Source organism: Etheostoma cragini, chromosome 1, assembly GCF_013103735.1.
Source record: "Etheostoma cragini isolate CJK2018 chromosome 1, CSU_Ecrag_1.0, whole genome shotgun sequence".
NCBI classification, from domain to species: Eukaryota; Metazoa; Chordata; class Actinopteri; order Perciformes; family Percidae; genus Etheostoma; species Etheostoma cragini.
Genome location: NC_048407.1, coordinates 18,073,196 through 18,093,901, shown reverse-complemented (window position 1 = coordinate 18,093,901; position 20,706 = coordinate 18,073,196). Strand labels below are relative to the sequence as shown.

General features: G+C 40.0%; 1 protein-coding gene across 1 annotated transcript in view; it reads right to left on the bottom strand.

Moving 5' to 3' along the window:
- Positions 1–1,353: 1,353 nt before the first annotated feature.
- rras2 (RAS related 2) overlaps positions 1,354–20,706 on the bottom strand; it is a 28,983-nt gene continuing 9,630 nt past the window's right edge. Inside the window, exons 2-6 of the mRNA XM_034883821.1 lie at positions 8,192–8,279; positions 7,916–8,018; positions 6,264–6,372; positions 4,195–4,313; positions 1,354–3,426 (exon numbers count right to left, since the gene is read on the bottom strand). Coding sequence (XP_034739712.1) covers positions 3,339–3,426; positions 4,195–4,313; positions 6,264–6,372; positions 7,916–8,018; positions 8,192–8,279 — 507 coding nt within the window. The 3' untranslated portion in view covers positions 1,354–3,338. The remainder of the gene's footprint in view (positions 3,427–4,194; positions 4,314–6,263; positions 6,373–7,915; positions 8,019–8,191; positions 8,280–20,706) is intronic.

The following is a 20,706-nucleotide window of genomic DNA, read 5'->3' as shown; positions in this document are numbered from 1 at the left end:
CGAGCGAGCTGTCAGCTCACTGTGCGCGCGGATTTATTTCATCCTCTCGGGCCCGAAACACTGATTAATTGCTGATTTAAAATTCCTAATGACTGTATCCTTCGTGTCAATAACCTCGGAAATTTCAGTCTAATGAAACAGCAGGCGATGGATGAAACTGTGATTTGTTTATATTGAATATATGGCAACCCAGGACTGCCTGATAGTCAATATAGCTAAATAACCTTCTCAGGCAGATAGTTGCTGTGCTGTAACCCACAAACAGTTCTGTTCCTTTATTTTTCAAATGCTGAATTCAAGTGAATGTGAATATGTGCACTTTAAGAAGTAATTGGACATGGATGTAATTCAATTAATATAGGCCCACTGTTTATATTCTTCCACAGAATCAGACTCACACACAGCACATTGTTTAGTGCATGAAGACTCCTGCTTCTAACATAACGTATGTCTGTACAATTTTGGCAAACATCCAATACGTATTCCATACCTTATTGTCTATATTCTTCAGCCAAGGTTGGAGGACACCTAAATAACACAAAGACATTTTCTATTTCCAAGTTCACTTTTTGTGAAGTAGCAAATATTGTCACTATGATTTGAATTTAAATTTAGATTTTCTCTTTGCGTACGCAAGGGCTAACAAGGATGCTTGTCGTGATAGACAGCGCTCTCCACCACCATCATCCAAAAACACAATGGGGAAAATATACTTTGGAACAATGGTGTCCGTCCCTTCAGTAGAGACCTGTATAGAAATTATGCCAAGAAGCATGGAAGCTGCTCATCATCTTAATACAACCTCTTTATGTTGATCTGCTGCATTTGCATCTATGTCTATATGTAATTTATGTATTTATTTTAACCCCATCAGTGTTAACAGCCCCCTCAGTGGTCAGATATGTGTATGCATTTGTGTGGAAAAAGTAGGAAGACTGTGCTTGGTTTGAGGGTCTGGCCTAGATGTGTGTCTGCAGAAAATGTTTTCTGTATTTTCCCATACAGTAGACTGATGCTGTGGCTGCAAGGTTCAACAAGAGGCCAAAGGTCTTGGTTCCAAAACAAAAAGAAAACAACTAAAAAAAAACAGAAGGAAACATGCTGTTTCTGTGCAACTTAAACCAAAGTAGATCAAGGTAGATCTGGACTAACCAACAGGATTTTGAAGATAAGGGATTGAAGAAATTCCCTAATGGATCCTTACTGTGTACTGAGATATACGTGGTCGTATTGATGCTATACCACCAGTTGGAGTCATGCTTTGAATAATAATGATCTCACTGACACAGGCTCTGTAAAAGATTCAGGTTTGTGCCGCTTTTTGAATCTAAAAGAAAGATTCTCTACCGCATCTGGCTCAATGACAGATTTTTATTTTTGCACCAAAAGCTAGACACAGGGCAAAAGACACCGATATGGAAGTAAAAGAAAGAAACAGTATGATTTGGATGTACACTAACATTTCCAATAAAATGGGAAGTGGGTATTTCAAATCTCACTGATTATAGTAATTCCTTCATGTAAATTTAAAGCTCCTAAAGACCAGAATAATTTCTAAGACCCTCTCCCACCTGACCTGAAATTTTACACTCTGAGCTGGTGGTGAAAACCTCAAAGATAAATATATTCTCTGTTACAGCTCCATTACAATAAGGAATAACATTCTGGTCACACCTGGGTAAAGATTCCAATTTTGTAAATTTGGGCCAACAGTCATCTTCAGTTTAAAATAATAATATCCAGAGAATTAAATATTCCTCTTTACATATATACACAGCTAGGCTGTGAATGTGTATTATTCACTTATAAACATATAAAAATACTTGTCAACTAGTTTGATAAGAAAATAATGTATAAAAGTAGAGTAGAAACATTTAATCAAGTCCATTAGCTCCGCCATCTGATTTTCTTGTTTATATTACAAGATGATGACATGAAAAACAAACTGCAGTACTTCATTTATATGCCTGAACAGAAGTACAGTAGTGGAACGGGGAGGCAGAACAGTTTTTTGTGCCTGTAGCGATGATAGCTCCACAGGTGGCAGGTCCGGTGAGTTCATGTCCAGAAAGCGGCTATTTTACGATGTGCAGCTCAATGCTTCCACTTGTCCTGGTTTTCCAACTAACAAATCATTGGGGGTAAAATAGTAATCTAAGAGAATAATTCAAGGACACAAAACAAATACATTGCCACTGTGTTATTGGAATGATATATAACACGTTTTGATTTAATCTATATCGTGGACTAAATGTTTGACAGAAAAGATGCATTATATTGGAATGATTGGAACTGAACGGAGCTCTGAAAGCTTCTTGATTGGCAACAAATGGATGTGATAACATTACTTGTCAAAAGTTGAATATAGAACATAGTGTTCAGTGCTTTGATCTGAAATCATGTTAGTTGTCAAATATACACAATGTGCTACCAATAAGTTCATCTACTGCTTCTTAGAAATCTGAAACAATGTACTGCATAAAGTCCAATTTTGACTGAACTGCCACCTTCGAGGAAAAGAATTCAGACAAATTTGTTACTTTCGGTACATTGAGGAGATGACATAGGATCAGAATGGTTCTCTCTATAAGACTTTTAAAAAATAAAATCAAATACAGTATACACTCCATATTTGGAAATTGAGATGAAAGCAGCAACCACAGGCAAAGAAGAAAAATCCACTGCAGAATGCCAGAAAGTTCTATCATTGTAGCTTTAAGGGCTGTCTAGGCTTTATATTTATATACATACTTATATATTCATTTTCATATACGTAAAACCAAACTCAACCTCACTGTGGTGATTTAATAGATCATTAAAAGTACACTTTGAAAATCACAACAAATGTCACATATGTACAGTAGCAGATTAGCACATGGGAGCAAAGGTGGATATGGCACAACATACACAAAGCTTCATAAGATAATCTCTGCTCTGGTCAGACACGGAAAACTGAAGTAATTCATTAACATTCTGGATATATAGTTTTCATTCAATCTCGGTAGCAAGTACAAATGTCACTACAAGGCAATAGAAGTCCTTCAGAGTACAAAACATTAATTTGTCAGGCTGATTTAGAAGGCAATGTTTAGTGTTGGGACTCTCTCATGTGAATTAGATTACGGCTGAAGGTAGAGTGGTGTTAAAATTTGGCATTGTCAGTTGTCCATAGTGATGTCCTGGGGACAGCAGTTCCTGGTCAAAGTATTTCAGAAAAGGCTGTCTGAAGTCATGCACGTGGAGAAGGCAGCGGTCAGTCATCCACATGGGATGTGATGTCAGGCAGAGTGGGTGGGATGGTAGAGAGTAGCTGCATGAGTTACAGTGATAAGGCCAACTCAGACGATCACACAATGGCAGCCACTCTTGTCTTTCTCTTTTCTTGTAGGTTCTGGCGACGGTGGACATTCCTGTTCTTGGAATTTCCTGGGAGTTAGAAGAGAGCAAAACTATCATGACACAACTGACTGTGACTTTTCTTTCTTTTTTTTAACAAAAATGACCAAATTTAGAACAGTTTTGGTTATTTCACTGAGATTTTCGGGCTGTGGTGTTTTATCTCAGCTTTTTATCGCTAGTTCAAAGCGGGCGAGGCGTAGGTGGAAAACGATGATGTCACATGCTTCCATGTACCAATCATAATTTAGCCATTTTTGCATCAGAAAGTGACCCCATGTGGGGTTGTTTGCTCATGTTGCCGGGCAACAGTAAATCAAATCTGATCAAACCACACAGACACGGTCTCGATGCGGAAGATCAGCTGAGTTTTGGTTAACTTAATAAATAATACCGAAATGTGTTTCCTACCAAAAAATTTAAGTTTGATTGTTGCTTATTTAGTCATGATTTTGTGTGTGTGTTTATAGGGGAATTCCACGTCATTATCGACTAGATGACAGCAGAGAAATGACAGTGAAAGAGGAGTGGGAAATGCAACAAAGGTCCCTGGCCAGACGTAAACCAGGAGCGTTGTGATTCATGGTCATCGACTTAATCCCTAGGTGCCACCCCGAGTAATGAATATTCAATGATACATGTACAAAACCCTCACTGTATTCTGCATTATTATCAGGTATTAAAGAAATGCCTGAATTGTTTTAGCCACTGTTTTAGCTTTGAAAAAACTGCAGATTTTAGGCACTGAAAGATTCATATGAGGATATTATGTGAAATTTCCCTTTATAAATCACCTACCTGATTACTCTAACCAGCTCGTGGAAAGCCTGGTCTACATTCATACGGATTTTGGCTGAAGCCTCCATATATGTGACCTTCAGTTGTCTGGCCAGCTGCTGGCCCTCTTCCTGGGTTACCTGAGGCAAATGGAAAAAAGAAGAAGAAGAATAATGATGGACGGGAAAAGCATTTTTCCCTCAAAACAAAACATGCCTTTACACTGAACCATCTCTATCTGTTATCTTCTTACAGGTAGAGGTGATGTGGCGCTGCAAAGTGCCAACCAATGTCATATTAATGTAAAATGTGAGTTTGTGAGATAGCATGCACTGTTTGTGCACATACTCATCTTTAAAGTAATACAAACAGTGGCTTAAGTACTCCCATGACTAATTTGTTGTCCAATTGTCAAGTCTTATCATTTAAGGCTTCTTGTTGCAACTTAGGTGACCATATAAAGAAAATAGTAGTATTTACAAAAGATAAAGGCTTTTACATTACATTACGTTATTTAGCTGACACTTTTCTACAAAGCGACTTAAAATTCCTATAAGAGGTTGTACACCTCTGGAGCAACTAGTGGTTAAGTGTCTTGCTTAGGGACACATCGGTTAATGTATCGCAGTGGGAATCAAACCCACATCTTCCACATCAAGGGCACGTGTCATATCCACTGCACCCTCGCCACCCACTTCTTCTGGCTTCTGGAACTATGGCTGCAACTGGATTTGGATCTCAGCTCATTGATACATTTTCATTTTCAAGTGTGCATGGATAATTATTCTTTGAGATTTGGCTTAATGATGGCTTAAAGCTCCATACAGTTTATAGAGCCACAGTATTAGAATGGTCAAGACCTTATGACCTCAGTCTTAAAATGTTAACTTAGAAATTCAAAATTGTTTATTGTATTAACTAAATACCCCTGTAGAAAGTTGTACAGGGCACAAAGCTGTAGTATTACTTGTAATATTGCGGTAGTAAGAAGTGAGTGCTACATACCATTCATGCATATGGCTTAGTATGTAGAATTCAGTTTGTACTGCATTCCACACATGTTTAGACTTTCACATCCAAATGAAAGTGACCCTTAATAACACTGAAAGAATAACGTTTTTTTCCAACTTAGCACCTTTTCTCAGCTAAAAATATATTGAAATATGAGTATTACATATTTACACTTTTTTCACTTCATTTCCAACCTGACCAGGCTTTATCCTGAGCGTCACAATATTTTCCACCATTTGTTTTTGTTATTCAGTACCATGATGATTTTCATTACATAGTGCACTGTGGAATTTCATTCTTTAATTTCTCACTTGTAAACTTACTACACACTTAAATTAATGTGGATGCATCTGGGACAACATCTTTTCGAAACAGCTGAGCATATAATCTGGACCTTAATAATGCAAAAGGTAATTAGGTCCCAAACTAGAATATATACCCTGATAGCAACAGACTAGTTAACAGAAAGAAAGTGAATGAAGTTGCTGTGATGTTCCTATGTGTTATGTTTAGGCCTCTATTACAGAGCTGCCATCAAGCTAATTAGGTCACATGTTGTAAGTTATCAACATTATCTTTAATGTTGTCAAATACATTGTCTTTAGCATCTACATGTCTCATATAGAAATAATAAATAAGTAATACAATAACACAAGCTAATTTCACATGGGGCTTATACTACTGATTTCAGGGAATAAAACCAGTTGATCATAAATAGCCACAGTGCTTGTGCCTGTAAGGCTTACTTTCACCACAAGGGGGCGGTGTGGACTCACTGCAGGAAGTGACAAGCAACTGTATATGAACATCCAGACAATTTGTCATTTCATCAAACTCCCTTTTCTCTCCATCCATCCTCCCCTCCTGACACCACTATTTCTACAGCTTCTTTTTTTTATTCATACACTTGTATCCTGTTGTATCTTGGCAGCCAGCAGCAGCTGCAACACTTGCTTTCACTTTTAAATATGCAAATGTGAATCCTCCAGAGTGGTGGATATACCATCTCTTCAGATGATCAAAAAGGGTATATGTTTGTCAGTCAGTGGGTTCAGATCTCTGCAATCTGTTGGACTTACTTGTCTCTGTAGTTCCAGATCTGCTTTATTTCCTACAAGGATCATAGGGAATTCATCTCTGTCTTTCACTCTGAGAATTTGCCTTTGGAATTTGTAGATTTCTTCAAAGCTGTAAAACATATCACATAGTGTTATGTGGTGTTCTCTGCACAAACAGGTTATATAATGTTTTATGTGTAGATTTGATTAATCAAAAAATCTGCATGTGCCCAATATTGCGATGTAGCTAAATGACCCACCCAGGCACACAAACACACGCGTCACCCAGAAGTTGGGGTCACGGCCTCTGTGAATCAGACTCAATCAGAATCAGCTTTACTGGCCAAGTCAGTGTAAACAGCAACATATATAAGGACTTTTACTTTGTTGCCCTAAATTTATATACACAGAAATTAACATACGGCTAAAAACATGGACAATTAAGCTATGTATAGATATAAGTTTGTATATAAAAAGTGTATATATACACACATGTGCAAGGTTAAACGTGTCAGCAAAGAGAAAAGGAAGTCAGCTGTGTTCTTACAGAAACATAAAATGTGTTTGTCTGAGGTTCTGCTCTTTGCACTGACCTGACCGTTGTCTCACTATAATGTGCACTTTTTTAACCAAACAGCAAATACAAATGTCAATCTGGGGGGGGGGAAAGAGGCACAATGCAACCACAAACCAAGGACGGCATTCCTGCCACGGGCCCGCAGGCAGCTTGGTGAGCACATAGTAAATCTGGAAAGACTTGACCAATATAAATGGAGGAAGGAAATACTATTTACAACATAAACATTGGGAGGGGGCTGTGAGTGGGGGCAGGGGAATGCAGCTCACTGCAGTGCTGGGCATGGACACAAAGACAGGGACGATGGGGTTCGACAGATGGACTACAAGAAGAATTTATAGTGTGATGTGAAACAAATTTAAAATGTGTTTTCCAATGTTTCCATGAAATCAAACCCTATTTTGATACTATTTATGGTCTGCATTATTCCTGCAAAGCCAATAAATGTATACACATTCAGTAATGACGTCTTTAGGTAGTAGTTTTTACTGGTAGCGCCATTGAATTTCTAGACAATTCCCCAAAATTCTACCTGCCATATTTGATGTCTTTTGGAACTTTAAGATCTCCACTAAGATTTAAAATTAAATGTAAACAATGTTAAGCTCCACGGCATGACTCTGACTCACCAGTGGGTCAGTGGGGTTTAAAGGGTTAGAAGAGTGTCTATACATACTGAAATTAAAAAGTCATGATGGTTTTAAAAGTTATAAAATTCTTATCAAGTCCAACAAAATTGCCATGTAACTAAAGATACTTCGATACTAGCCCAGATACTATTGTTAACATAGCACATGGGCTTCAAATAGGAAGTTAAGGTACACAAAAAAGTGAATTCAAGAGAACAGGATGAGGGTGGAATGTTGAGAACAAAAGAAAATGACAACAAGAACAACAGCAAAGGGGTCCGGAAGTACAAGCGGCGACAAGTGAGAGTATCGGTGAAAGATTTATGGTTTTAGTAGAGCAAGAGGCAGAGGGGTAGAGAAAGATGGTGCGCAATTGTGAACAGTAAACAGAGGTGTGCAAACAGAAAGAAACACAGAGAAGTGAGCTTGTAACTGTGAGTTTGCACATGACACAAACCGTCACTTACCTTCCTCTGTCAGTGACTGAGAAGACGAGCAGGAAGCCCTCCCCTGTCCTCATGTATTGTTCTCTCATGGCTCCAAATTCTTCCTGTCCAGCCGTGTCGAGGACTAGAGAGTGTACATGAACAACAACGCAAATTACACATAAAATAATAGACTTTTTCAGTCAATTCCTCGAGTATAATAGAATCCAATAGAAACATGCAAATACCATACGTGTGTAGTTTTTTTTGCATGTGTGCATTTACTCTTGTTATGTTTGGTTAGCAAAGTGCACTTACTGTCAAGTCTGGCCGCCCTTTCGTCAATCACACACTGCTTGGTATAAGAGTCTTCAATCGTGGGGTCATAGTCGGTGACAAAGTATGACTGCAGGAGAGAAAAAAAGAGGACAAAAGACAGAGAAGAATCTGTGAATATGTCTTGGGGTCTATGAATTATGTCAGAATGAGATACAAGCTGTGTCCCACTTACACACTAACTGTAAACTGTACTCACTATGTAGAGATCTTTGCAGAAAGTGTGCAAGAAACCAACATGCTTTAATGTTCTTTACTAACAGGAAATAAAGCAATATGTGCGCTGTGCAAAGGTAATCAAACTGCGACTTTAGCGTAACACTGCCAATTATACTTGGCGAGACATCAAAATGTTTTTTTTATTATTATTCTGAGGTGTTCCTGGAAACGTTTTACCACCATCCACAATTCATTTTCGTTTTGCTGTTGTTAACAGCTCTTCCATTTCCTTTGTGCATTGCATGGTAGGTACTACTGACTGTTCTGGGTACACTTTATTTTGTCAACAGCGCCATGGATTTGGCTTCATAATGAATGGATATGAGAACAAACAGGCACTCTGTCGTTGTGTTTATGGTGACAACAGCACAGCCAGTCGTACTGACCTCTACCTTTACAGCCATACTGGAGACAGGAGGTAAACACGGTCTGCAGACACTTGCACAAAAAAAATGTCATATAAATATTTCCTCACCTAACAACCACTGCTTATGTTGAGACAGCAGGCCGGTTTTCATGTTCATAACACATTTACAAGATGTTTCCTCAGTTGCAACAGTCACACCACTCACTCCTAAAGGCTTTGATTCTTTTATTCTGGGGCGATTTCTGTCTCCTAGTAACCTGAACTGGAAGGGTGGGGCCAGGGGGCTGGGAGCCGGTAGGAGGAGTCATGCATTTTTTAAATTTTTCCCATGTTTTGTAGTTCTCGCTCTCCTCAGGGACTTGTTAAGTGGTGACAGCTTAGGGGAGTGCTCAGGGAATGTCAAACCAACACCCAAGAACACGGAGCGACCCCGAGAACAGAAAATCCAGACAGGATTCCCTGCTGTTCTAACAACAAGCCAAACTATTTTTTTTACATTTACAGTCACATTGTGTGTGTTTTTTCAAACAGGTTGAATACTGCTTATTTGCTGGGCAGCCAGGAACACAAGATAGATCTTGCATTAACTTTTTGAGTAACACATACGGCTGACACACATCAGGAAAATCACTTCATAATTATCACTAGAGCCCATCTGAAAAATCTGCAGACCAATATTAGTCACCAATTTGAGCTTATTACCAAGACATAAGGGCTCATATTTTGGCCAATAGGTAACAACTAATTGTTGTACAGAAATGTCTTAGGTATGTTTGAGGTCTTAAAATGGCAAAAAAGCATCAAGTCCTCCCATTTGAGAAGATGAAAACCAGCAAAGGTTTGGCTTTTGTTTCTTGAAAAGTGATTTAGTTGCTGATGAAATGTCGGTTGATTGACTCATCAACTAATAGTTGCAGCTTCATCACAATTACACACTGTCTTCCAGAGGGCACTGACTGTATGAAATCTTGCTATGTAAGTACTATCTCCATCCAAATAACCTGTCATGAGCAGATATTATCATCATCAGATTTTTTTAAACTTTCAATTATCAATATCAGTTATAGTCTTAAGCTCCAACTTTAACATGTGAATGCTTATGATTTCAACTTATTGTCTTTTGTATACAAATTCTTTCTGCTCAATCAGCACCCTGTTGTTGCAGGAGATGCAGGTAAAAAGGGAGAGATCCCTTTCACTCTCCTGTTGCTCTGCAGCATACAAGCATGCAGGCCTATGTCACATTCACTCACCACTGTTCAATAATTTATCAGTATTACTGTGTATCCTAGAACATGCCTCACTGCACTGCACTGCCAGTGTGTCTTCAGACGACGAGACAGAGACAGAAAGAGAAGAGAAATAAGCTGCTTGTGTTTCTTGTCCCACCCACCACCAGTACCACCACTCTCCCAGCAGTCGCTTCAGCACGTGACCTCGGCTTCCCGTCAACCTCTTATTCCTATTCTGTCAACCCCGGGCAGCCGCATTGAGCACCGCACTCCTCTGGCTATTCCTCCCCTCCCTCCACATGCATGGGTAGTGTAGCTGCCTTGCACTCTGTTCCGGCTGAGCTGATTCTTTCAGAGCCGTTTCCCGTGATAGATGAGGCTGTTTTGCAGTGCCAGCAGCACCAGAGCCAGCACTAACAGGGCTGTAGCTCAGTCTGGCTGGGCGATGGGCTAGGTGAGGGAGCGCACCATGACTCAGGAGATCCACCGATAACTATGTGACATAAGCCGGCCTGAGTCATGTCCAGTAATATGACCCATAAATCCTTATATTAGTCCATGACTTCATCAGATGTAACAGACTCCTCAAACAGAATAAATCTGGCTGTGTGAGTCCAGCAGAGCTGCCCCAATGTTTAGGGGAGGGTTAGGGTTACCCAAAAGTTACTACTACCACCATAACCTGCAACTTGCACAGGGTATCAAACCTGAGAACTTGTGTCTCAATAGTAAGGAATACATTTTTGTTAGGTAGTCTCGTTTTGCCAGACCATTCACCCGCTGCAAAGCGGAGGAGGGTCTGGTTACTCCCCATAGCATTCTGGGATGGGAGAAAAACATGCTCTGGCATTTCTTTAAACCAATCCCAATTGTCATGGGCAGCGCTAGGCTCCACGCAATACATCTGCAAAATAGTTGTGACAAAAGAAAATTCAGATTGGATAGATAGTTTAAAGGCAGTCTCAATTTACCATGCAGAGATCTGAGGAGCAGTCAACCATAGTCGAGGAAAATATGAGTTATACAAATATGAGTTAAGTTTACAATGGAAAAACAGAAAACCCACACATTTGAGAAATTGAAGTCAAAGAGAACTGATATTTTTGGTGGGGGGAAAAAATACTAAAACGATGATTTGATTAAAAGTTGTAGTTCAATGTACTTCTTTGGTGCTAATACTACGTACTTCCAGTATCATATTGACAGTCAGTGGGGCTCGAAAGTTTGGTCACCCCAGGTAAAGATTTGTCTTAATGTACATAAAGAAGCAAAGAAAAGATAGAAAAATCATCAGTGTCATGGATTGTTCTCAATCATTATCTGGAAAGACCAGGTGATGTCAATCTTAAGGATTTAAATGCCCAGACTCATCTGACCTTGCCCCAACAATCAGCACCATGGCTTCTTCTAAACAGTTGTCTAGAAAACTGAAAGTGAAAATAGTTGACGCTCACAAAGCAGGAGAAGGTTATAAGAAGATAGCAAAGCGTTTTCAGATGCCAATATCCTCTGTTCAGAATGTAATTAAGAAATGGCAGTCATAAGGAACAGTGGAAGTTAAAGCAAGATCTGGAAGACCAAGAAATATATCAGACAGAACAGATTGCAGGATTGTGAGAAAAGCGAGTCAAAACCCACGTTTGACTGTACAATCCTTCCAGAAAGACCTGGCAGACACTGGAGTTGTGGTACACCATTCTACTATAAAGAGATACTTGTACAAATATGGTCTTCATGGAAGAGTCATCAGAAGAAATCTCTTCTACGTACTCACCACAATAATAAGCGTTTGACGTCTGCAAATGAACATATAGACAAGCCTCAAAATCCACGGTGGATTACATCAAGATGCGTTAACGGAAGGTTTTGCCATGGCTTTCACAATCTCCTGACAGTAACATATTTGAAAATCTATGAATAGACCTTAAAAAAGCAGTGTGTGACAGACAGCCCAGAAATCTCAAAGAACTGGATAACTTTTGTAAGAAAGAATGGGCAAAGAAACCCAAACAAAAATTGAAAGACTCTTAGCTGGCTACAAGAAGCGTTTACAAGCTGTGATACCTGCCAAAGGGGCAGTAAAAGATGTTAACTCTGCAGGGGGCCGGACACCCAGATAGCTCAGTGGTTAGAGCAAGTGCCCATATACAGAGGCTTGCTCCTAGACGCAGCGGGCCAGGGTTCGAATCTGGCCTGCGGCCCCTTTCCTGCATGTCACTCCCCCTCTCTCTCTCTCCCCCTTACACACATCTTCATCTGTCTGTCTAATAAAAGGGAGAAAAAAAACAAACTCTGCAGGGTTCCCAAACTTTTGCAGACGCCATTTTTTGTTTTCTGCTATTTTGAAAGTGTAAATGATGGAAATAAAATCTATCTTTTTGTGACATATTATACAAATGTCGAATCTGTCATTTGATGCCTTTTGGAGATTTTTCCATTTATTCTTGGCTTTTTTATGCACATGAATACCAATTTTTACCTGGGGTGCCCAAACTTTCGAGCCCCACTGTAAGTCAGTTGTACGCATGTCAAAGTCTCTTTGAAGAAGACAGTGAACCCCAAGTTGCTCCCTGGACGCTGCTACGTGGCTGTCCACTGCTCCTAATGCTTAGGATGGGTCAAATGCATTACAACGTACTGTATGATTGTTTGTGGCGAAAATAAATAAATAAAGTTTCTTTCTTCTGCTTACTGAGACCGATTTCCATGAAAACATTGGAGAGCCGTCATAAGGAGAGAGCCAGCACACACACAGATGGTCTACAGTGGCCGGTGTGCAGAAGATTCACTGCTAAATGCCCTCTTCTTAGATAATTTATCTAACTGCACTGAGCACAAGCATCTGAGGCATTTGCATTACATTTCTGCAGCCATTTTGCAAAACTTAGGTAAATTACTATTTAAACAGAGCCAACTTGCTGTATAACAGCATTGACCATTGAAGGATTATTAAAAAAACTAAAACTAAACAAAGTCAAGCTTCATTTAGGCAATCTTAGTGACATATGATTTGACATGACCACCATTTGTGAGCTATAAATCCAGCATTATTAACATCCTTGGATGTTGCCTCTGCTGAAAGAAGTTCGAAGGTGCCTAAGCACACTGTACGAAAAAATACAATTTATAGATTAAAAGAACCTAATAAAAAATGAGCGAGAGAGAGAGAGACAAATCCAAAAGCTTGCAGAACCAAGCTGCAATACAGTTTAGATGTTGGTGGCAAAGGTAGGTCAGGCCACACTCAGTGCCGGTCAGCTCACCAGGAAGGAAACTCCACCTCTGCAGCAGGCAGCTGGCCCAGCCGAGCCTTCGGGTGGTGGTGACGTCACAGACGGCATGTTCCCATACCCCGCCTACCTACCAAAGTCCAAACCTGTCACTCAGTTCCCCGCCAGCATTCCAGCCATACATCCCGGCCCTCCACCCACTAACCGCACATGGACGCTCACACCAGGAAAACATTAGAGGCCTGTTTTTGCCAAAAATACCGGGCCGGTGGATTAATCTCAGCTGCATCACAGCTTTTGTGTTGGGCTGTTCTCTATTTGGATGCTTTGTGAAACACAGACGGATTGAATTTACCACACAAAGAAGAGTTGAGAAACTAGGGCTGAAACAAATGATGATTTTCATTATTGATTACTGTCTTATGGCTAAATTGATTACATAATTATCATTTGCGTTTGATAAACTTCCTGTGGATGTGTGTGTGTCTTCTAATCTGCCCCACAACTCAATAATAAGAATGACATTATGTATTATTTCAAGCACCTGCTTAGGTTTCTTTTTAGCCCGCTGCTCTTCTGTAGAGACACAAAGCAATAAATCCTGTCTGACTGTCGGTTGCCAGCCTAAAGGAAAGCAAGAACGGGTGATACATGTAGGCGTATAATCAACATAATGCCTGCACTATGCACCCACTTCCTCTCCACACAAACAGCTTTACGAACACTAAATATAGATCCTTTTCCATCTCTGTCTGTTATCCTACTTGTTTGGTTAGAGCTGCCGCTTTGACTGTTAACCAATATAGCATTAACGACGCAGAGCACAAAACCACAGATTCAGCACCAAAGCAGAACAACGAGAGATTTCCACAAAAAAAAAAAACCACTTTGGGCGATTAATTAACAAAAACACACTGCACCTACACACATGAAAGGAAATAGTGTGCCTGCCTACTAGATTGTCATAATGAGAGGGACTGCTGAAGTAAAACAAGGAAATAAGTACTTTCTGTCATGGCGCGATGCCCAATGAGAACTCAGACCTTAGTAGACCTTACCTGGAAATTCAGCTTTTTTATCAGCTATTAATTAATTATGTTTATATTATTTTATGTTATTATGTTTTATATTATTAAGAAAAATGTAGATTTGTAATATTCCCATTCCTCCTCACTCTATGACTTTTTTAATTCATACTATAAGTGATTTTTTCATTTAGAACTGTGGCTGTAACACTAAACTTACAATCTTATCTTATTTTGACAAAGTGCTTGCATCAAACATTACTCAGTTTGAGTTCTGGATAACACCCTGAACCATCACTCAAACTCACTTGTTTTGTGCATATTGTGGACTAAGAAAATAACACAAAGATGCATGTAACAAAGATGCAAGAATAGCTCTGGAAGGAACAAGTGTGAAAAAAAATAAGCTAAGCATGGTGTCATGTATTTTGCTAAATGAACTGAAGGTGAGGAACAACACTCAAGGCTATTTTTTTGCATAGTAAGTTTAATCAGTAAGCTTTGTTTGGGAAAGATTGAAGAGAGAGTACAATGGCTCTGAAAAGAAAAGAAGTTCCACCAGTTCAGATTTGGACATACACATGAATCAGATTCTGAATTAGAGACACTTCTTTTTAAATGACGTCATCACAGCTGTAGGACTAGGCTTGGAATCATTGGCTATTGATGGTATTTGTCTGAGATAATCATTTAATATCCGGAAAACAACTCTACGAGTGTCAGGAGAAGCTGTGATTTTCTTACAAACGGTGATTTAGTTAGCTGACAAATAAATACAAACTGCTACACAGACTAAGACATCAGCCCCAGGAAGCTAAATAGGAGTGGCCACCACACGAGGCAAGGGTAGGGTAGAGGGGGAGTTGCTCAGGCAGTTGCTCAGGCAGCACCCCTGCCTAAGCAAAAATCAGTAAGGGGGTGGGGGGGGGGGGGGGGGGGGGGTCCTCCAGCTGACAGGTGAACCATGTTATGTTCAGTGGGCAACAGCCAAGTGCAGCAATTTCAATTAAGGACAGAAACGTTATGCCAGACAGTCTGGAGCCTGCCAGGTCGCAACCTCAGCTAGACAGCCGCCGAACGTGACAGATTGTGAGGATTCTTTTCTGATAACACATCATGACAACACATATATTGTGCATGCTTATAAATACATCATATGTATAATGGCATAAATATTCATGCCTCTTTCTTTTCCAGGATTTTACCCTGTAGGTTAAATCCCAGTCAACTCTAATCTACTGTTGTATGTGTCTAGAAAAGAGAAATTTGACTGGGGGATTTGACTTAACTTCCTGTCCCTGAACACGCAGGTTTAACCTTGCCTCACCAAGCCTCTCGGGTTGGACTCTGAGCAGCTGTTGGTAGCCACTATGAGGATTTAATGTTAAACAGATGGAAGTGAGGACTTATTCCTTGCACTTTTACACTGTCCAGCCTCCTCCACTTCCGCCTTTCTTCCCATGCTTCACTGGGTTTTACACAAGTGGCACATGAATTTGAGTGAAGAGCATTGTTTTGTTGAGTACTAAAGAGTGCTTGAAATGAGGAATAGTGGAAAAAATAAGACAGAATCAAAGGTTCGAGGGGGGAGGGAGACTGTCGGCAACATGGAGTGGGAGAGCGAGAGAAAAAGAGGGGGAGGAAAAGGCATTAACTTCCTGTGGAAACACCCACTTTTCCCATGAGCTCATACAAAGCAGAAAGGTCACTGATTCAATACCTAATACACATGGAGAGAAAGAGAGCACACAATGCGTCCTCTGCTTTAAATGGCCACCGGGGAGCATTCTGTTAACGCTGGGAAAACTTTAAGACAGTACACATTGCTGAAAAGAACAGCACATTTAGAACATTCAATTGACACTAGTCATTTTCAAAACTCCGTTGTAAAGCTGAATGGTCAGGATGCTTTAACATCCACAGTAATAACACTTTCATTGAAAGTTAACAGAGAATGCAGTCTGGGTGTAGCACTGAACTTGGCTTGATGCCCAATTGAATGAACCCATGCATAGCACTTCAACAAACTCTATTCCTCCTAATGCGCAACAGATCGATAGCTTGTCCCTTAAATCATTGTCATGTTCTTAAATGCCGGCTGACCAGTGAAACTCTTCCTCACCAGACAAACCGTTGGCCTAACTCTCCCATCCATCCAGTACTATATGGCCTCAGTGGAAATGCAGATCCTGCAAATCTAAAGTTGAAGGATAATTTGGTTTTGTATTTAAGCAACAGAAATGACGGTCAAAATTCATTTCCAAGTTGTTTAAAACATTTTTTTTTTTTTTTAAAGCCATTAAAGGATTTCACATTGAGTCCATATGCTATTCAGTGAAGGCCAATTCTGTTATTTCTGGACAATCGGCCAATCAGGAGGCACACGCACATCCACACTTTTTTGAGCTGCTGGATAACAATAAAGTGCATAAATCTTACGTCTACATTGGCTTGATAACTTTTTAAACCACAAATGTCTTCCTCAGGTCTCAGCTTCTTCCTTTGTGGATATTTTTTTTTTTTGGTCCTGGTCATGCATACCACTGCTCAGTCACTTCATTGCTGAGATATGGGGTGCAGCAACATTATTTAAACGATGAAGGAGTAAAGAGATGATCAAACAGACTTTTAGAAAATCCCCAGTTTTGACAGGCTATTTAAAAGTAAAAACAAGAGTGAAAGTTAAAACTATCACCTAAACTATCCAGTGTTAATGTTAGGGCTGCAACTAAATGATTTAATTCATCATCCATTAATCTGACAAATAAATTCCCAATGAATCTACTAATTGTTCCTAAAATATCATAACATGTCAAATTCTAATGGCAAATGCCCAATATAATTTCCTAGAGCCCAAGGTGGTGTTTTCATGTTCTTTGTTTTATCCAACCACATATTTAGTTTACTATCACACGACAACCAGGGGGGGACTCTAGTGGTTTCGAATCTGACCTGCTGCCCTTTGCTGCATGTCATCCCCCATCTCTCTCCCCCTTTCATGCCTATTAGCTACTATCAACTGTAATTAAGGGAAAATCCAAACCAAAAAAATCCTTTAAAAAAAAAAGACAACCATCAAATCCTCACATTTTAGTTGACATTTTTACTTTAAAAAATGAAAATATTAATCATAATTTTTACAGTTAGGGTTAGGGTTATTTCTGCTGTGTTTACCATTTATGTTCACATCCGGACATTAAGGGTTTTGTATTTGGGTTAAACTGGTTTGTTTACAACCTGTCTCAGAGTCTCACTTGTTGTATATTCTCCGATCCCTGTGGTTAAAGAGACATTCACCCCCAGAATCAAAAATACGTATTTTTCACCATTTCATCTAGATTGCTTTGTAGTGAGTTGCCCAGTGTTGGAGACATCGGCCGTGGAGATGTTTGTCCCCTCTCAAATATCATGGGACTAGATCGCACATGGCTTGTGGTGCTCGAAGCTCAAAAAGAATACTCTCTCTTTCAAGAAAATCATGAATCAAGATAATCTACAGACATGAGCACTTTCATGTAGGAACTATTTTCTTTCCCACCAACCAAATCACCACACAGAAGGAAGCATAGGCTACTCATGGACAACAGGCTCGTCCTCCTCGGCTGAGCTGTAGCTGCAGTTTACCAACGCTGCTAGCTCACCTGAGATAGCTAATGCTACAGCTCAACTGAAGGGGACGCCATTAATATTTACATCTCTGCTGTCACACAAAATATGTATTTTTGATTTTGGAGTGAACTGTACCTTTTTAGGCTGCAGAGTCAAATGTCATTGTACCAGATATTGTCCAAACTATTCATATTTATTAATATTTATAAAACAGCATTTACATTTTCATTTAAGTTGCCATTAATCAAACAACTAAAATGGCACTTGGAATTATTACAATTATGCTGGACATAATGGTGTTCCACAAAAAAACCTACATACCCACATACAGTATGTGAATGGCTGTAGAGTTGGGATAGCACTCATGCAGAGAATAAAGCAGGGGATAAATGTCCCACCAGTCAACCCCCTGCTCTCCTCTAACCTCTCTGGCATTAAGACTTCAATCGCCCTGCTAAATATCAATGTGTGCTGGACTCTGAACACTTTTGAACCTGCTCAAAGGCGCAGAATCAAAGAGGTGCCATTTAAAGGCCTTTTTCCACCCGATCACTGGACTCAAAGCCGCCTGTTTGCTCTATAGTCACACTACAAACTATTTCTTTATCTCTGTTTCATAAGTACGCTTTGTTGGATTATAAGTGGAGACCTGTGTAAATACTTTAGAAGCCCACAAACTGATTAAGCAGAACAAAACAAAGACGGGGAACTGTGTGAGCTGCCCTTATTGTTCTAGCTGACCATGTGACATCATCACTAATGTTCCCCTTCCCTGCATTAAGCCTACCCTAAGCCCAGCCATTGATGGGTTATCTATGCCATTTTCTCTACGGCCCTTCATGTTTTGCTGGGAGAGACGGAAAATAAAGACATATTTTGATAAGAGTTACTCTCTAAAAAGACATGGTCATTCCCCCCTGACTGCATTTTGCTCTGGTGAAATCTCATCAATGCCTGCTTTTGTGAAAGTGGGAAAACCTTGGGCCATGTGACACTGTATCAAAAACGCCACAAATTTGGTGGAATAGACGTTAAGGATAAATGAAGCATAGGCGCTGACAGAAAAGATGTGCAATGTAACAGTGAAGATGCTGTAGTTTGGGATTGAGTATTATAATACAAACCAGATAACGTAAAAGATTTAAACAAACCTGCAGCTCCTAGAGTCTGCCCAGAAAGCTCATTGTCTTGCTAACTTTTAAAACATAAAGTACATCATTATATACAGAGACTCTCAAGGCTTGTTGTGACCCATTGTCTCAGACAGTTTACTGTTTCCATTTGTTTTTGGTTCATTCTCTGCTTTGTTTTTCTTCATCTGCTCGTCTTGGTGCAGAATTAGTACTGCAGATGCTCGCACTAACAAAGCTTTACTGTGACGGCTCAGTGAGAGGACACGAGCTACTGCAGTGGCAGTGTGGACAGAGAAACTACTGTGTGACTTTTAAAAGCCCCATACAAAGTCACTCACCGGAGTGTGGCTCACAGTCTGTAGTCTATGGTTTTCAGGAAAAACGTATGACTGACCGAATAATGGGATGCTGGTTGACACTGAAAATGAAGAGGATTCAAAGAGTTGGTTCACCCATTTAGATTATAGAAGTTTAATAATCTATAATTAACCAAATAGCCATAATTGACATATTAAACCACCACAGAAAATACTTTTCTAATGCTTACTTACTTCAAAATTATAATTTCTCTCCCAAATACCTCTGAAAAGATTAAACTGTACAGCACCTGCATAAAATGTATTCATCTTCTCCACCATCTCCCTTCTGCTACAGCTGCTGAGTGTGTATTTCTGCACCAGTGTACTCTGCTGCAGACTATAACTCTTAGCATGGGGTGATATGTCAAAGGAAATGGGGCCATTCACTGGCATCATGTCAGATACACAGCAGCATTACTGTTGTGTGCTTTCAGGCCAGCAGTCTTACAACACAGGCAGCAGAAATGTTATTACTGGAGCAGGCATCTCCTCCTAAATAACACTAAATGGAACAATGTTCTCGCTCTCTGATGGTTTCTCCCTGCCTACCCAGTTGCCACCATCAACAAATAATAATGTTATTGGGTATAGAAAATGATCATACTTAACAACTGTGTATATCACAATTACAAATTCTTGTAAGAATGCAAATACAGATGGGTGAAAAATTTAAAAGAAACAAATGCAGATGCATGGCAGGATGGGTCAATAAACAGTTTGATGAGTGTGCAAATTATGTGATGGATGCTATGGCCCTCAAACTCCCCAGATCTCAACCTAATGGAAGTGAAGTTGCTCTGGAGGCTTGTGGTGGCCTAACACCTGACTAGGAGAGTGTAACTTTTAAAATGGCCCGCTTTTTAAGGTGTCTATTGTGTGTGCAGGGGCCTAAGCTCTACATGTTTTAACTAGCACCTAGAGGGGCCTGGCAGTGAATGGGCAATGTTTTGGTTCAACATACCAAACACTTTTTATGGCAGCTGTTGACTTGGTTTGCACTGGCGTGTGCCAATTTAAAAGACTGCATCGGGCTTGCCGACACCAACTGGTGCTGAAACACAGTCCCATTTGCTGCATGTGTGAGATCTGTGTAACAGTCACACAACAGCTGTGCCACTGACTCAACCAAACTCAGACATTCCTAAATGTATCTAAACATGTACCTGGTGCCTACTGAACAGCCTTTCTGATTATGACCCCTTATCAGTGGGAGAGAGACTGAGTGGACACACAAGTCACACTTGGCCACTGCCATCAGCAAATTTGGACAGTGAGTCGTGCTGTACTGTCACCTGTTAAGGGGGTTGTCTCATTCCATGCCTC